Source organism: Neopsephotus bourkii, unplaced genomic scaffold (assembly GCF_033783945.1).
Source record: "Neopsephotus bourkii isolate Nb327-2 ecotype Australia unplaced genomic scaffold, CSIRO-AGI_Nbou_v1 NB_228, whole genome shotgun sequence".
Taxonomy (NCBI): Eukaryota; Metazoa; Chordata; class Aves; order Psittaciformes; family Psittacidae; genus Neopsephotus; species Neopsephotus bourkii.
The window spans coordinates 65,820-79,703 of NW_026900738.1; the positions used below are offsets into that span (position 1 = coordinate 65,820).

The 13,884-nt window shown below is 38.0% G+C and overlaps 1 protein-coding gene across 6 annotated transcripts in view; it reads left to right on the forward strand.

Annotated features, from left to right (window-relative positions):
• APC (APC regulator of WNT signaling pathway) overlaps positions 1–13,884 on the forward strand; it is a 100,802-nt gene that overhangs the window by 63,172 nt on the left and 23,746 nt on the right. For all 6 annotated transcript variants that reach the window (XM_061344487.1, XM_061344486.1, XM_061344488.1 and 3 more), the window contains 4 exons: positions 2,987–3,095; positions 3,845–3,958; positions 6,451–6,534; positions 11,023–11,127. In XM_061344487.1, the coding sequence (XP_061200471.1) occupies positions 2,987–3,095; positions 3,845–3,958; positions 6,451–6,534; positions 11,023–11,127 (412 nt within the window). The remainder of the gene's footprint in view (positions 1–2,986; positions 3,096–3,844; positions 3,959–6,450; positions 6,535–11,022; positions 11,128–13,884) is intronic.

Consider the following 13,884-nt stretch of genomic DNA (forward strand, 5'->3'; position numbering starts at 1 on the left):
CAGGGCAACTAAGATGATTAAGGGAGTGGAGCATCTCCCTTATGAGGAAAGACTGAGGGAGCTGGGTCTCTATAGTTTGGAGAAGAGGAGATTAAGGGGTGACCTTATTAGTGTATATAAATATATAAAGGGGGAGTGTCACGAGGATGGAGCCAGGCTCTTCTCAGTGGCAAACAATGAAAGGACAAGGGGTAATGGGTACAAATTGGAGCACAAGAGGTTCCACTTAAACCTGAGAAGAAACTTCTCAGTGAGGGTGACGGAACACTGGAACAGGCTGCCCAGGGAGGTTGTGGAATCTCCTTCTTTGGAGACATTCAAAACCCGCCTGGATACGTTCCTGTGTAACCTTATCTAGGTGTTCCTGCTCCGGCAGGGGGATTGGACTAGATGATCTTTTGAGGTCCCTTCCAATCTCTAACATACTGTGATACTGTGATACTGTAATAACATTGGCATAACTATGCAGAAAAGATTTTCAAAAGAAGAAACCAATTTTCTGCAGTCATTCAGCTTCATGTATTGTTGGGGGCTTCAGAAATACCACATTAGAGAAGTCTTTCGAACTACCCATCCTTCAGAAAAAGCAGATAAAATTGGAAACCTTCATTAACTGATAAAAATAGTGTTACGTTCCGAAAGCTTGCTTCATTTGCCTTGCTGCATTCTGACTGAACTTGACAGTGTATGGGAGAGAACAAAATTTTCTCTGACACTGTGAAAGTCTTGATGTAGACAATTTGGGGGTATAAAAAAATGGAATAACTGCACTGTTTTTTTTCATCAGTTCTTTTTCGATGATTAGTAACAGCTCTTCCACCTTAAATGTTCTCCTAACCACAAGAAGTTCCAGGAGGCTAAGAGTTATTCTGGTTGGTGTAGCATCTGATAACAGTATTAAGTTCAGGGTGTAGCTTACCAGACACATCTACAGAGACTAGCTGCCTGTTTTCAATGAAATTGAAGTGCAGTCTTCTGTATGTATGTATACACACATGCATATATAGCAACCTGCTTTATGTAACCTGCTGTACCAGTCCTGTAGGCTTTGTGCTGAGAGACCTTAAAGACATTGTTAAAACCTTGGATTCTCAAAGAGCAGTGAGAAGGGCTAATAATCTCAAATAAGCATTACTCAAGCAAAATTGCACTATTAAGTTAGAGGAGTCACCCCTCACATCATGCATTATAGTCTTTATGGCGCACTAATGGTTCCTAAGTTCTTTCCTTGCTTCTAGCATCCATTGTGCATGTCAAAGCATATTGAATGACTGTGTCTCCCAAACTGAATACCCTTACATTTTACAACAGGAACTTAATCACATGTTCATTTAGCTGAAAATAAACTTTCTGACTTATACTGCCAGTTCTTTGACATCCAGAGGCAGAATCAGTCAATCTTTTCACATTTGCGGATCCTCATATGGTAAAAATGCTTTCTGTAAGGATTGCATTAATAATGCTTTTACAAATTTGATTTCACATACTGGGCTGTGATGCCTTTCTCTTGCAGCTGAAATGAGGGACCCTGTCAATTTTAATTTTCCATTAGAACAGTTGACAGCTCACTTGCATTGGATTATAAATGTTAAATCGTCAAAACTATTTTGAAAAATTTTTAAAGCAGTAACCAAGACAGATCCTTTAAAACAAGTATTTTTAAATTCTTTCTTCCACATCAAGTTCTGTCTTGTTGAAATTTAATTATCATCTCAAATCATGACTGGAATGCCTTATCAAAGTAGTCAGGAGCTGTGGTTTTGTTCTTGATGTCTTACAGTAATTGTGCATAATGTGTTTGTATGTTATATAAAGGTTCACGTGGCTGTTGCTCAGTTTAGAGTTTAGAAAGGGGGATGCAGAAGTTGAGGAATGGGAAATAATACTGGACAAAGTTGTACTGCAGCACTCGTATGGCTAAGTGTTGATTTTAGCATTTCTGTTAATGACCAATATTAAATGTCAGAAGGAAACAGAGTGCTCTCAGAAGGTGTTTGTAAGAAACTAATAAATGTGTATTAAAAAACACCAGCCAAACAAACAACTACAAAACAAACAAACAAAAAAACCAAAACAAAAAAAACCACAACAACAACAAAAAAACACAACAAAAAAAAAGAAAACAAAACCAGCAAACTGAAAGAGTTGCTTCTCTGTATATCCCTGCTGGCCAGATTTTGCCTGGAAGTGTTACTATGTGTTTTGGAAAGTGTTAAAACAACGCTATAAAACTATATTGATAAAATTTACAACTATATAAATGTAGTTCATGAAGGATTTATAAAACAGTATGTAAAACTTCTAATAGTGTTTTTTCTTGGTAGTCTGCATATATTCTTATATTTTTTATATACTACTTAGGTATGCTTATGATAACCATTTAAAATGTTTTAAACAGCTGCCAATGTATACTTTCTATAACATTTGATGGAAAATAGTCTTAAAATATTTTTAATACAGAAATACCTTGGGTTTATGTGCTTTACTCATAGTTTTGTTAACAAAGTTAGTTTGTAGACACTTGAAAAGGTTGATGGGATAATTTAATTTGGTAATGTAATTCAGGGATGTATATGCTGCTGTTGTAAGAATTAGGGCTTTTCCTAAATGTAGTTTGATGTATTGTACAAAGCATATTGTCTAAAAGAGGCAGGATACAACGTAGCACACAGCTAATAACTGGGTTTTGGCTTCACAGAATGCCTCTTGGCATTAGGTTTCAAAGTAGTTTTGTGGAAACATACAGGTATTTTCCCCTCCTATAGCTATGGACCTGATATACAAGAAACTAATGACTTAGCATAGAAGAATGGGTAGGGTTTTGGTCCAGGGAATTCCACCCACCTTCCAAATGCCTTCTTAGTGCTGCCTTCAAACCTTGTTTCTTGTTCCGTCTTTTTTTAATGGGTATCAATGCCTGTTTCTCTACTTACATGTGGTAATGAGGTCTTAATAGTGAAACATTTCCCACTTCTGTTTTTAATAGATCTCTTTTGCTTGCGGAGCTTGAGAAGGAAGAGAAAGAGAAGGATTGGTATTACGCCCAGCTTCAGAACTTGACTAAAAGGATTGATAGCCTCCCCCTTACTGAAAATGTAAGTACCTTCAGTTTGCTTGGTCTTGTATCTGGTGCTATGATCTCTGTTTGGATGCTGTGTATATTTAATGAATTTGGTAATGCACTCTACTATCATTTTAATCTACAAAAAAATTTATTCACTATGTAAAGCTAATACAGCCTAAATAATGCATTTTTTCTTACATAATTGTACACATTACAATTCACACCTGTCAGTATAAATGTCAGGGGAAGACTGAAAAATCCTTTTGAAAAATTAATTACTTGTCAGTATGCTTCTTCAGCTCTGTCCCCCAAAGGTCTTTTCTCTGTCCAGTCTGTTACTTAGTGGATTCTTTAGTTTTGAGAGCAATATTAGCCTAAGAGACAATCTACACAGGAGCTCTTAATAACAGCAAGTAAAGTGGAGCTTTAGCCTATGCAGGTATTGTTGCTCCAGGCTTTTCCGTTGGTGTCTCCAAGCTATTAATAGTCAAGTCACCATTATCAAGGATAATGAAGGTGTCCAATTAGTAGCCAGATGTTCCTGGCTTGTGATGAATGATAACTGTCTCAGTGTTTATCTTCTATATTTATTATTTGACAAAACTTGCAGGTATATATTCTTGTTTTAATAATGCAGTCTTATTTTAAGCACCTCTTACTACATTTTGTTTGTTTATGAAGTTTGCTGTGAAAAAATAACGGTTCTGCTTTTGTTCAGAGAAGTACATAGTTTATGTAAATGCTGTTTGCTAAAATGCCTTCTGTATACTTCAATTTCAGTTCTCCTTGCAAACAGATATGACCAGAAGGCAGTTGGAGTATGAGGCAAGGCAAATCAGAGCTGCGATGGAAGAACAGCTAGGTACTTGTCAGGACATGGAGAAGCGAGCGCAGGTATAGTTTGCCTTTTGTTACTAGAAGGAATAGAAAGTTTTCCTGCATTTTTCTTAAATTATTGGTAGTTGTATTTTTAAACTGTGTGTAAACACAGTGATAGCCTTAGAGCATTTAGTTAGCCATTCAAATACAGAAAGAGGAATCAGAATATAAGAAGTAGGTACTCAGCAAAAAGCAGCCTCCTTTGCCTGTCTGAAAGAAGACCTTGTGTAGACAATTTCTCCAAAATAATATATTTTTATTATTATTTGCTTGTAGTTTTTTTCCCATTTCAGCTTCAAACAAACATGTAGTTGCAGTTGCTTTATTCTGCATCGCTCATGATGGGTTTTATCATGTTTCAAGTTTAAAATAAAATCCAGCTACTGTTGTTAGGTTTTCTTAACCAGAAACCATGTAGAAAGGAATCATTTTTGAAAACAGTGTATTCAAGTAGAATGTCATTCACATACAAGTCTGGGAATTGTTTGCTCACCTAGAGTTGTTTTGCGTTCACAATGAGGTACAATTCTGTATGCAAACCATGTTACATACGTTTGGAAATACAACGTAGAATGTAACTGTATGGAACCTGTAAATGGAATAATCAGCTGTTTGCTGGTTATAAAATCTATACCCCCACTGCAGTAGAGTTACAATTTGAATTATTTATTACCAGTTATTTCCAGGTATGATAAATAACCAGGTTGGTAAAATAGTCCATTTTGTTTGGGTTTTTTTATGGCAAATATTATGAAAATAAGTCCTTTCAATAAAAGTAGTTTCCTTAGGCTCTATTTGTCTCGCTAGGTTTACCCAACACAAAATATTGCTAAGAAACATTTCAAATTAATTTTGTTTGTAATTAGAAAAACTTCTTGAAATGTTAAAGTGAGCAATTTAGTAGGACTTTTCAGAAAATTCCTATGGTTAGAGCAAAACAAATACCCTGTAATTGTCAGTTATGTACCTAAAGGCTGTGTAGGTATTTGTCTCCACAGATGTACTCAGACAGACCCAAGTTTAATCTGCCTGGATATAATAACTGGTTCTGATCTGGAAGCCGTATGGCTCTGTTACTGAGGTTTAGCAGCAGTAGTGATGACCTGCATAAAGTCAGCTGTGCAACTTGTGTCATCCAGTCCTGAGTGAAAGTAGAGCAGACTCAGGGTTCACTGTGGATGCCTAGATAGCCCTGTTGTAGAAGAAAGTTTTAGGACATTGACATGAGAAATTCCAGGAAAGTTCTCTTGTTGTTAACAAGTTTAAGCTAGAGTGAGGTGAAATAAGCTAAGTAGAATAGGCTCAGCGGCTGGCAAAATTTTGAATGCGCTGAGGCAGAGAATAGATGACATTTTTCAGAGAAAGGATTTGACTGTAGTTATATAACTGTGAAAGCAATTAAGTTGTCCCTGAAATAGTTGTATTTAATTATGTTAGGGAAAAATTGCCATCAAGAAGATACTGAAATATTTTAGGGTTTTATCCTCTCATTGTCCACTACATACACAAAGCTTTTCCTTTTTTAGTATAGCATTAATCAGGTATAAGAATCGGGATTTTATTTTTTATTTTTTTCACCTGTGTGTCCATTTGATTAACACATAAAGACCCCTGTTTAAGCAGTTTGGTGTTCATATCAGCTAGTGATACGATTTGGCTAATTATTTTCTCTCCACTTTTGAAGTCAAATACTGTCAATACAGTGTTTTGTACAATTACATTATCAAGCTCATATAGGGATATTTAACTTTATTTGCCTACTGTTTCACAGAATCATAATGCACCCTGTGCTTTGCAGTACAACTTGGATGGAGGATATGTATCCCTTATATGTTTGGGGTTTTTAATATTCCCTTTACTAACCACAGAATGGTTACAGTGGGAAACAAGTAGCAATATGGCTGCAAAAAACCCTGATTCAGAGATGTCTGTAAAATCCCAGACAAACCAAAGAAGCAGTATGTAATTTTCTTCATATGTAGCCTGTTAAATTACCTGAAATTTGTAGAAGCCAAAAGTGTTCAGAGGCTGTGCATAAGGAAAACTCCCAAATCATTGTAGTAACTCAATGTAATAAAAGTCATTTGGGATTTCATACCTTTGTGACACTCTGTAAATATAAATTTATCTCAAATCTCTGTCAGGTGAGTAGAACTCTAGCATTTGGGATGAAAGTCAAATAATTTGCTAGAGATCTGCACAAATTGTCAGTTTCAGAAATGGGAAGATTGTGGAAGTTAACTGCCACATTTTTTTATATTTCAGTGTGTATTGTGTAATGACCTGTTATGTCCAAATGAGTACCAGTTTTATTGGAAACCTCACTACATTTTGAATGCTTGCAGTCGTACCTGTGTTTTATTATGGACACTTGAATTATCACATGAATAAAGTAATTTTGTTTTGTAGTCAGCAGTATTTGCAAAGAGCTCTTCATATTGTCATTCTATACAGCAAGTAAAAGGAGATTTTGAACAAAATCAAACCCAAAAATGTATTCATTTCAGGCAAGGGTGGCGAGAATTCAGCAAATAGAGAAGGACATTCTCCGTATACGACAACTTCTACAATCACAAGCAGCTGAAGGAGAGGTTAGTGAGTGATTATTTGCCTTTGATTATGGTATGTGTCTTTTTCTAAAAATCAAAAAACCCAAGCAAGTAAAATTATTTTAATGAGGTCTAGGCAGGATTATTTCCATCAGCTAGTGATGTCACAGTTAATCAACTAGTCCGTATATGTAGGCTCTTAATTTGCCCTCTTAGCAGTGAACCGAGGGTAGAATATTTGTTTCAGTCTTCGTGCTACTATTGAACTTTAAGAGTGATGTACCAAGTTGAAAGTTTAAGTAATAAATTTCAGTAAAATTGCCGAATTGGAGTGTAATAGAAAGTCTGAGTCTTTGCTTTAGCAAATAATTGTAACAGTCAGATTTACATGCCTTTCTAAGTATGAATCTTCTATAAGCATCTTCATGGTTTACTTATCTTTTGAGAGAGAAACTTTAAAAAAGGGTGAATACAGACAAACAGTTTCTCTTAGACTTCATTATAGAAGCCTGGCATATTTTTAATGTTTAATTATTGGATCCTATATTAAGAAACACCAGATAATGTTTCCTGTAAATTGCAAAGTTCGTAATGCTAATTGCCATTAGCAAAAACTGCTCTCATAGTGGAAATTCACTGACAAGGTCAACTTCATTTCTTGTGCTGGTAAATTAAGTACAAATTGTATGTTGGACTTGAATATTTTGTGGTTTCTTCACCCAGAATAACTGCTGTGAAAGCTCAGAGCAGCACTTTGATTACTAAGGGTTGTATACTTTTCCATTTTGAAAAACAATGGTTTCATAAAGGATTTTGGGGAAAATTTGGGTTTATAAATGAAGCAGACAGTAGTGCGTATAATTAAAGTTGCCTGGTCTTTCAACATACTAGTTAATCCAGGTGTTGAGACATACTGATAAGGTCACCACTGAGCCTTCTGTCCCGCCTCTCACAGCCTCTCTGCATATGAGAGATGCTCCACTCCATATTGTGGCCCTGCACAGGACTTGCTCCAGTAAGTCTGTGTTTTTATTGTGTTGGGGAGGCTAGAATGGCACGCAGTACTCCAGGTGTAGCCTCACCAGCTGAGTAGAAGGGAAGGATCAACTCCCTCATTCTGCTAGCAATACAGTTCTTCCAGGATACTGTTGGACTTTTTGCTACAAGGGTTCATAGCTGGCATGTTCATTTTGTCCACCAGGACCTCCAGGTCCTGTTCTGCCAAGCTGCTTTCCAGTTGGGCAGTGACCAGCACGTTCTTCTGTGTGGAGTTGTCCTTCCCAGGTGCAGGACTTTGCGCTTTCCCTTGTTGAACTGCCTGAGGTTCCTGTCAGCCCATTTCTGCAGCCTGACCAGGTCCCTCTGAAAAGTGGATGAACCATCTGGTGTATCAGCCTTCTCCTGCCATTTCTCTGTCATTTGCAAACTTGGTGATGGTGCACTGTGTCCCAGCATCCAGGTCATTAATGATGAACAGTAGTGTTTCCCAGTACTGACCCCTGGGGTACACACTAGTGACATGCCTTCAGTTGTATTTCAGGCAACTGATCACAACCTGCTGGTGCCCAACTGTTCTGCAGTTTTCAGTCCACATCGCTGTCCACCCATACATTGTCAGCTTGTCCATGACGATGTTACGGGAGTCTGAAGGCTTGCTAAAGTTGGTGTGAATAACATCAGCTGCTCTTCCCTCACCCATGAAAAAATGTTAACCCATTGTTGTTTTCAGTTTCCTTGTGGTACTACTTTGTCTAATGCTACTGTCGTCTTTGACTTACCTTACTCCTTTCGTTAAACTGTATAGATGTAATTTTTAAGTTTATCCCTACTTATCACTTTAGACATACTTACTTAGTTACTGGTTTCTGAAGTTCTGTTCATCGTTAAGTATTTTCTGCTTTTGAGACTCTGATGTCTTTATATGAGCAAAATAAAATCATAGAATAGTTAGGGTTGGAGAGGACAATAAGATCACCAGGTTTTAACCTCCCTGCCACAGGCAGGGACACCTGCCACTAAATGATGTCACCCAGGGCTCTGTCCAGCGTGGCCTTGAACACCGACAGAGATAGAGCATTCACAACTTGCTTGGACAACCTGTGCCAGTGTCTCACCACCCTCACAGTCAAGAACTTCTTCCTTGTAGCTAATCTAAACTTCCCCTGTTTAAGTTTTAACCCATTACCCCTTGTCCTACCACTACAGTCCCTAATGAAGAGTCCCTCCCAGCATCCCTGTAGGCCCCCTTCAGATCCTAGAAGGCTGCTATGAGGTCTCCACTCAGCCTTCTCTTCTCCAGGCTGAACAGCCCCAACTTTCTCAGCCAATCTTCATATGGGAGGTGCTCCAGTGCCCTGATCATCCTCGTGGCCCTCCTCCGGACTTGTTCCAACAGATCCATGTCCTTTTTATTTTGAGGACACCAGAACAGTACACAGTACTGCAAGTGAGATCTCACAAGAGCAGAGTAGAGGGGCAGGATCACCTCCTTCGACCTGCTGGTCATGCTCCTTTTGACGCAGCCCAGGATACGGCTGTCTTTCTGGGCTGCGAGCGCACACTGAAGCTGCGTCATGTTCATTTTCTCATCAGCCAGCGCTCCCCAAGTCCTTCTCTTCAGGGCTGCTTTGAATCTCAAATAGATTTAGTATGCCAGTGATACTGTAGTGAGTTTAATCACCAACCAGCTAAGAAGTTTCAGTGTATGTACATGGAAGCACACAGAAGCTTAATTTAATATACCAAGTGTAGTTAAACATATTAATTGAGAGGGATTCAAGAGCGTTATTTGTTAAGGTACTAGATTCTTAAGTCTGAAAAATTAGGTTTGGGAGCAAAACTAATACTTTGAGAGTAATCATGCTTTCGTAGAATCATAGAATAGTTAAGACTTGGAAAGGACCTTAAGATCATCTAGTTCCAACCCCCTTGCCATGAGCAGGGACACCTCACACTAAACCATGTTACCCAAGGCTCTGTCCAACCTAGCCTCGAGCACTGCCAGGGGTGGAGAATTCACAACTTCCCTGGGCAGCCTGTTCCAGTGCCTCATCACCCTTACAGTAAAGAACTTCCTCCTTACATCCAGTCTAATCTTCCCCTGTTTAAGTTTGAACCCATAACCCGTTGTCCTATCACTACAGTCCCTAATGAAGAGTCCCTCCCCAGCATCGTTACAGCCCCCCTTCAGATACTGGAAGGCTGTTATGAGGTCTCCACGCAGCCTTCTCTTCTTCAGGCTGAACAGCCCCAGCCTGTCTTCATACGGGAGGTGCTCCAGTCCCCTGATCATCCTCGTGGCCCTCCTCTGGACTTGTTCCAACAGATCCATGTCCTTTTGATGTCGAGGACACCAGAACTGCACACAATACTCCAAGTGAGGTCTCCCAAGAGCAGAGTAAAGGGGCAGGATCACCTCCTTCGACCTGCTGGTCACACTCCTTTTGATGCAGCCCAGGATACAGTTGCCTTTCTGGGCTGTGAGCGCACACTGAAGCCGGCTCATGTTCATTTTCTCATCGACCAATACCCCCCAAGTCCTTCTGCAGGGCTGCTCTGAATCTCTTCTCTGCCCACCCTCTAGCTGTGCTTGGGATTGCTCTGACGCAGGTGTAGGGCTTTGCACTTGGCATGGTTAAACTTCATGAGGTTGGCATCAGCCCACCTCACAAGCGTGTCAAGGTCCCTCTGGGTGGCATTCCTTCCCTCTCCGGATTTGCAGTTCCATAGACAGGGTTATTCATGTCCCTGAAAATTTGAAACATTTTAAACACACTCATTTATATACTTCACACATTTTCTAATTGTTCGGTTATTGTATTTGCTTTATTAAGAAACTGTATTTAAAATACTGATTTTTGTGTTGCTCTCATGATCCATATCAGTGGCAGAGATGCCAGTTTAATGTTCATGTCGATGTATAGAAAATCGTGTCTCTTGAAAGATCTGAAACATGCCTCTACCGGCTTGCCAGATGAATTGAATTTGTTTTGATAAATATTAAATGGAACAATATTGGGCTGTATAATTTTTCTCTCCATCAAAATGGTTATTCTGTACTCTTTGTCTTTAAAATGCCAAAGGGTTCTTGCACTGCAGATGGCTTTCTGTTAATGCAGAAATTTCTTACCTTTGAATGCAAAGCTTGATTGAACTATGCTAGCCATAGTCTCCGGTAAATGCACAGCTCACATGACAGTGCAGAGAAGACAGTTGTTTGTTCCAGTTCTATTACATTCTTCATAGCAATGTGAGCACAGCTGGTGGAAGATGGTGTTTCTGTGTGTCATAGCAAATCCTTTGTCTTGCAGGGCTGTAATCCTCAGAGGATGTGCTTCACTTTCATCTTGCGGTGTTTTGCAGACAGTCAGTCTCATCTGTTAATTTTTGAGGCTTAGGGTTGTGAAGTACAAAGTAGTGTTCTATGGCTTTGTGAGGATGCAGCCCCAATATATTCACAGTCTGTAAAGGTTTGAATGGTAAAGAATGCATCATTCCTGTGCATAATTTCAGAAACCCTTATGTTAACAGAGAGCACCCCAAACCAAGCATGATGCAAGTTCCCATGAAACAGAGAGGCAGAATGAAGGTCAAGGAGCAGCAGAAATCAACGTGGCAACTAGCAGTACTATTCAGGTAAATTGATGGTTTTGTTTGTTGATTGTATAATTAAATACTCAAAATGTACAATGCTTCTGTATTGGTATATGCCTCACAGCATTTGTATGCCTGCTCATTTTAAAAACATCTGTGTTTTTCTTCCATCTGTACATGAGAAATTTCTTGTACTTGTTGGAAAGAGATGTTTTAATAAAATGAAGTATAAATATCATATATTGCAGGAAGCATTTCTGTTTTGTTTAAATAATTAATGAGCCTAATGCTGTGAAGGAGGTAACAAGAGTTGCTATAGAAAATGTATTTTATTGTGGGTGAACTGTAACACTAGAAGTATGATTAGTTACGCAATACTGTTCTAATTTTCACTTCAGAAATTATCACTGAAATATCAGTAATCAAAAAAAAAAAGAATGGAGAACCAAATGGCAGGTTTATCATTAGTGTTTTTTTAATACTGTTTTACATAAAGCTTTGAAACAGTAGTATCAATCAGGTAATCTGGAAGTACGCTGATGGGTTAGTTAAATGCTTCTAAATATATTGTTCCTTTTATTAGTGAAATACATTAGTGGGATATTTTGAGGGTACATTAAATTCTTTACTTATTTTTTAAAAGAAATATTTATCAAAATTTATGACTTCTCCCTTTGGCTAAATATACTTTGATTTATTTACCATGTGCTAATGATCACTCCCTTCATGATTTCCAACTGTAGCTGACCATTCCCACTAGTAATTTTTGTTCTTAAAACTTCACACTACAAACTTAATGGTTGAATTCATAGGCAAAATATTTTTCCTGCTCCAGGGAATTAGAATTATTTAAATACTTGTGAAAGTGTGTTGTACAAGAAGACAGAATTGTGGTGTAGCTAACATTCTTCATTTGATTAAACGTGAAGTACAGCCCGTAGTTTGATCACAGTTTGGAGTTCTGTCAGCCGTATTGGAGCAATTGCTTGAGGCTCTCACTCCATTCTTATGAGCAATTGCTTGAGGCTCTGACTCCATTCTTATGACAGCTTTATTTTTTTGGAAGACAAAATTCAACGCACTTTGGGGCAGAAAGCATGATGTATTGAAATAATTGATGCATTGTGGCTGTATCATCTATCTTCAGTGAAGGGACTAGGGCTTTTTCTGGACAATATTTTACAGGGAAGGAAGGAAAAAGAGATTGTGATGTCTTGGCAGACTTACACAAGTGGAAGATTTATTTATACTTTGTTTGAGGTCTTATGTTGAGGATTTCTTCAGTTTTGACCTTTGTCTCATTAAAGTGTATAAAACATGCATGCTTGTTCCTTCTGATGGTAGGTAGGGCCAGGCGTTGAATCTGTGTTAAGACACACATCTGGGGATTGTTTACTTTTAGTACAGGTCCAGAGAGAGGAGAGTTGATTGATTGGGCATAACATTTATTTATAATATACTTTAAACAATCGCTGTTCAATGCAAATGAAGTTTTAACCAAGTCATTTGGTTCTAATGGGTTTTGTGGTCATATAATTGATGTTAATTGCAGCACTGCTTATTGAATCCAGAATTTTTCAGGATTCAGTTATGTCCTTTTCTGCACCATCTTTCAGCTTTCTTCTCCTTTCCGTTACCCTCACTATCCTGCCTTTAAAGTAATTTTTTTTCATACCTTTGTTTTGCAAGTTTTGTAAAGGAATTTAGTGATACTCTCTATTTTGGTAAGAAAATGTGCCACAAAGTAGGGAAAGTAACCTTACAGACAGAGTTAAATAGCAAGCATAGTAAAACAATGAGTGAAAGACAGTGAAGTGTAAAAGGAGAAAACAAGATGAAGACAGATGGGGGAGATTTTGAAGGAGAAGGTTCTACACAAGAAAGGTCTATATAACAGCTCCTTGTCATTTCCCATCTTCTCAGATGAGTGGCTACACACCTTGCATTAGTTCTTTCATGTCAGTCTTTAGGAGCCAGTAGGGAATATAGTTACACTTCATTTGGGTATCCTGGCATCCTCAAGTAGGAAGGCCAAGTGATGGCTCTGAAAGAAAGTTATCTGAATCAAAGTTGATACAGTTTACACTGATTATTTACGTGAATAATTGGGAAAATCCAATACAGTTTTCGGTCGGAGCTTTAAGATTGTAAATTTTTCTTATATTTAAGAGAGAAAATAAGGAAATCTGTATTAGAATAAATCATGTGAATTTAAATCATTCTAGTTATGCTCTTTTAGCATAACACTTATTCTGGAGTGTGCATAAAATGTTCTGGATTCAAATGGGAGAGTGAAATGAGTATAAAAATGTGTGTTTAAATATTCCAGTATAACTAGAAGTTTTTCCTATCAAGGCAAACACTACATGAAGTTATTCCTACCTTTCACTTACAGTCACTTTCAACTTAAGATGTTGAGCTGTATGAACAGCAAATATTGTAGGGGAATATTCATCTTCTTTCTTTTGGTGCACCTAGGAAAAACACAGGCATTATTTCTAAATGCTTTCGATATGTTTTTATTCAGTGTGCTTCATATTTTTATTGGGAAAAAAAGAATATTCTCAGGATCCAGATAGCTTGAAAACATTGTTTTGCAGATTAAGCTGGTATTTTAATGAGAAGATTTTAGCTTTTGTAGAGGATTAAGCAAGGACTGGTGACTACCTCAGTAAAACAATGCTCTGATACTGAAAGTGTTCTAGTCAGATGTATTTTTAAGTTCCCCAAAATGAACAGAAAAGTAGGGATGTAAGGAAGAAAACCTCACAGATAGGGAGCAGAGAAAAAGAAAGCAAG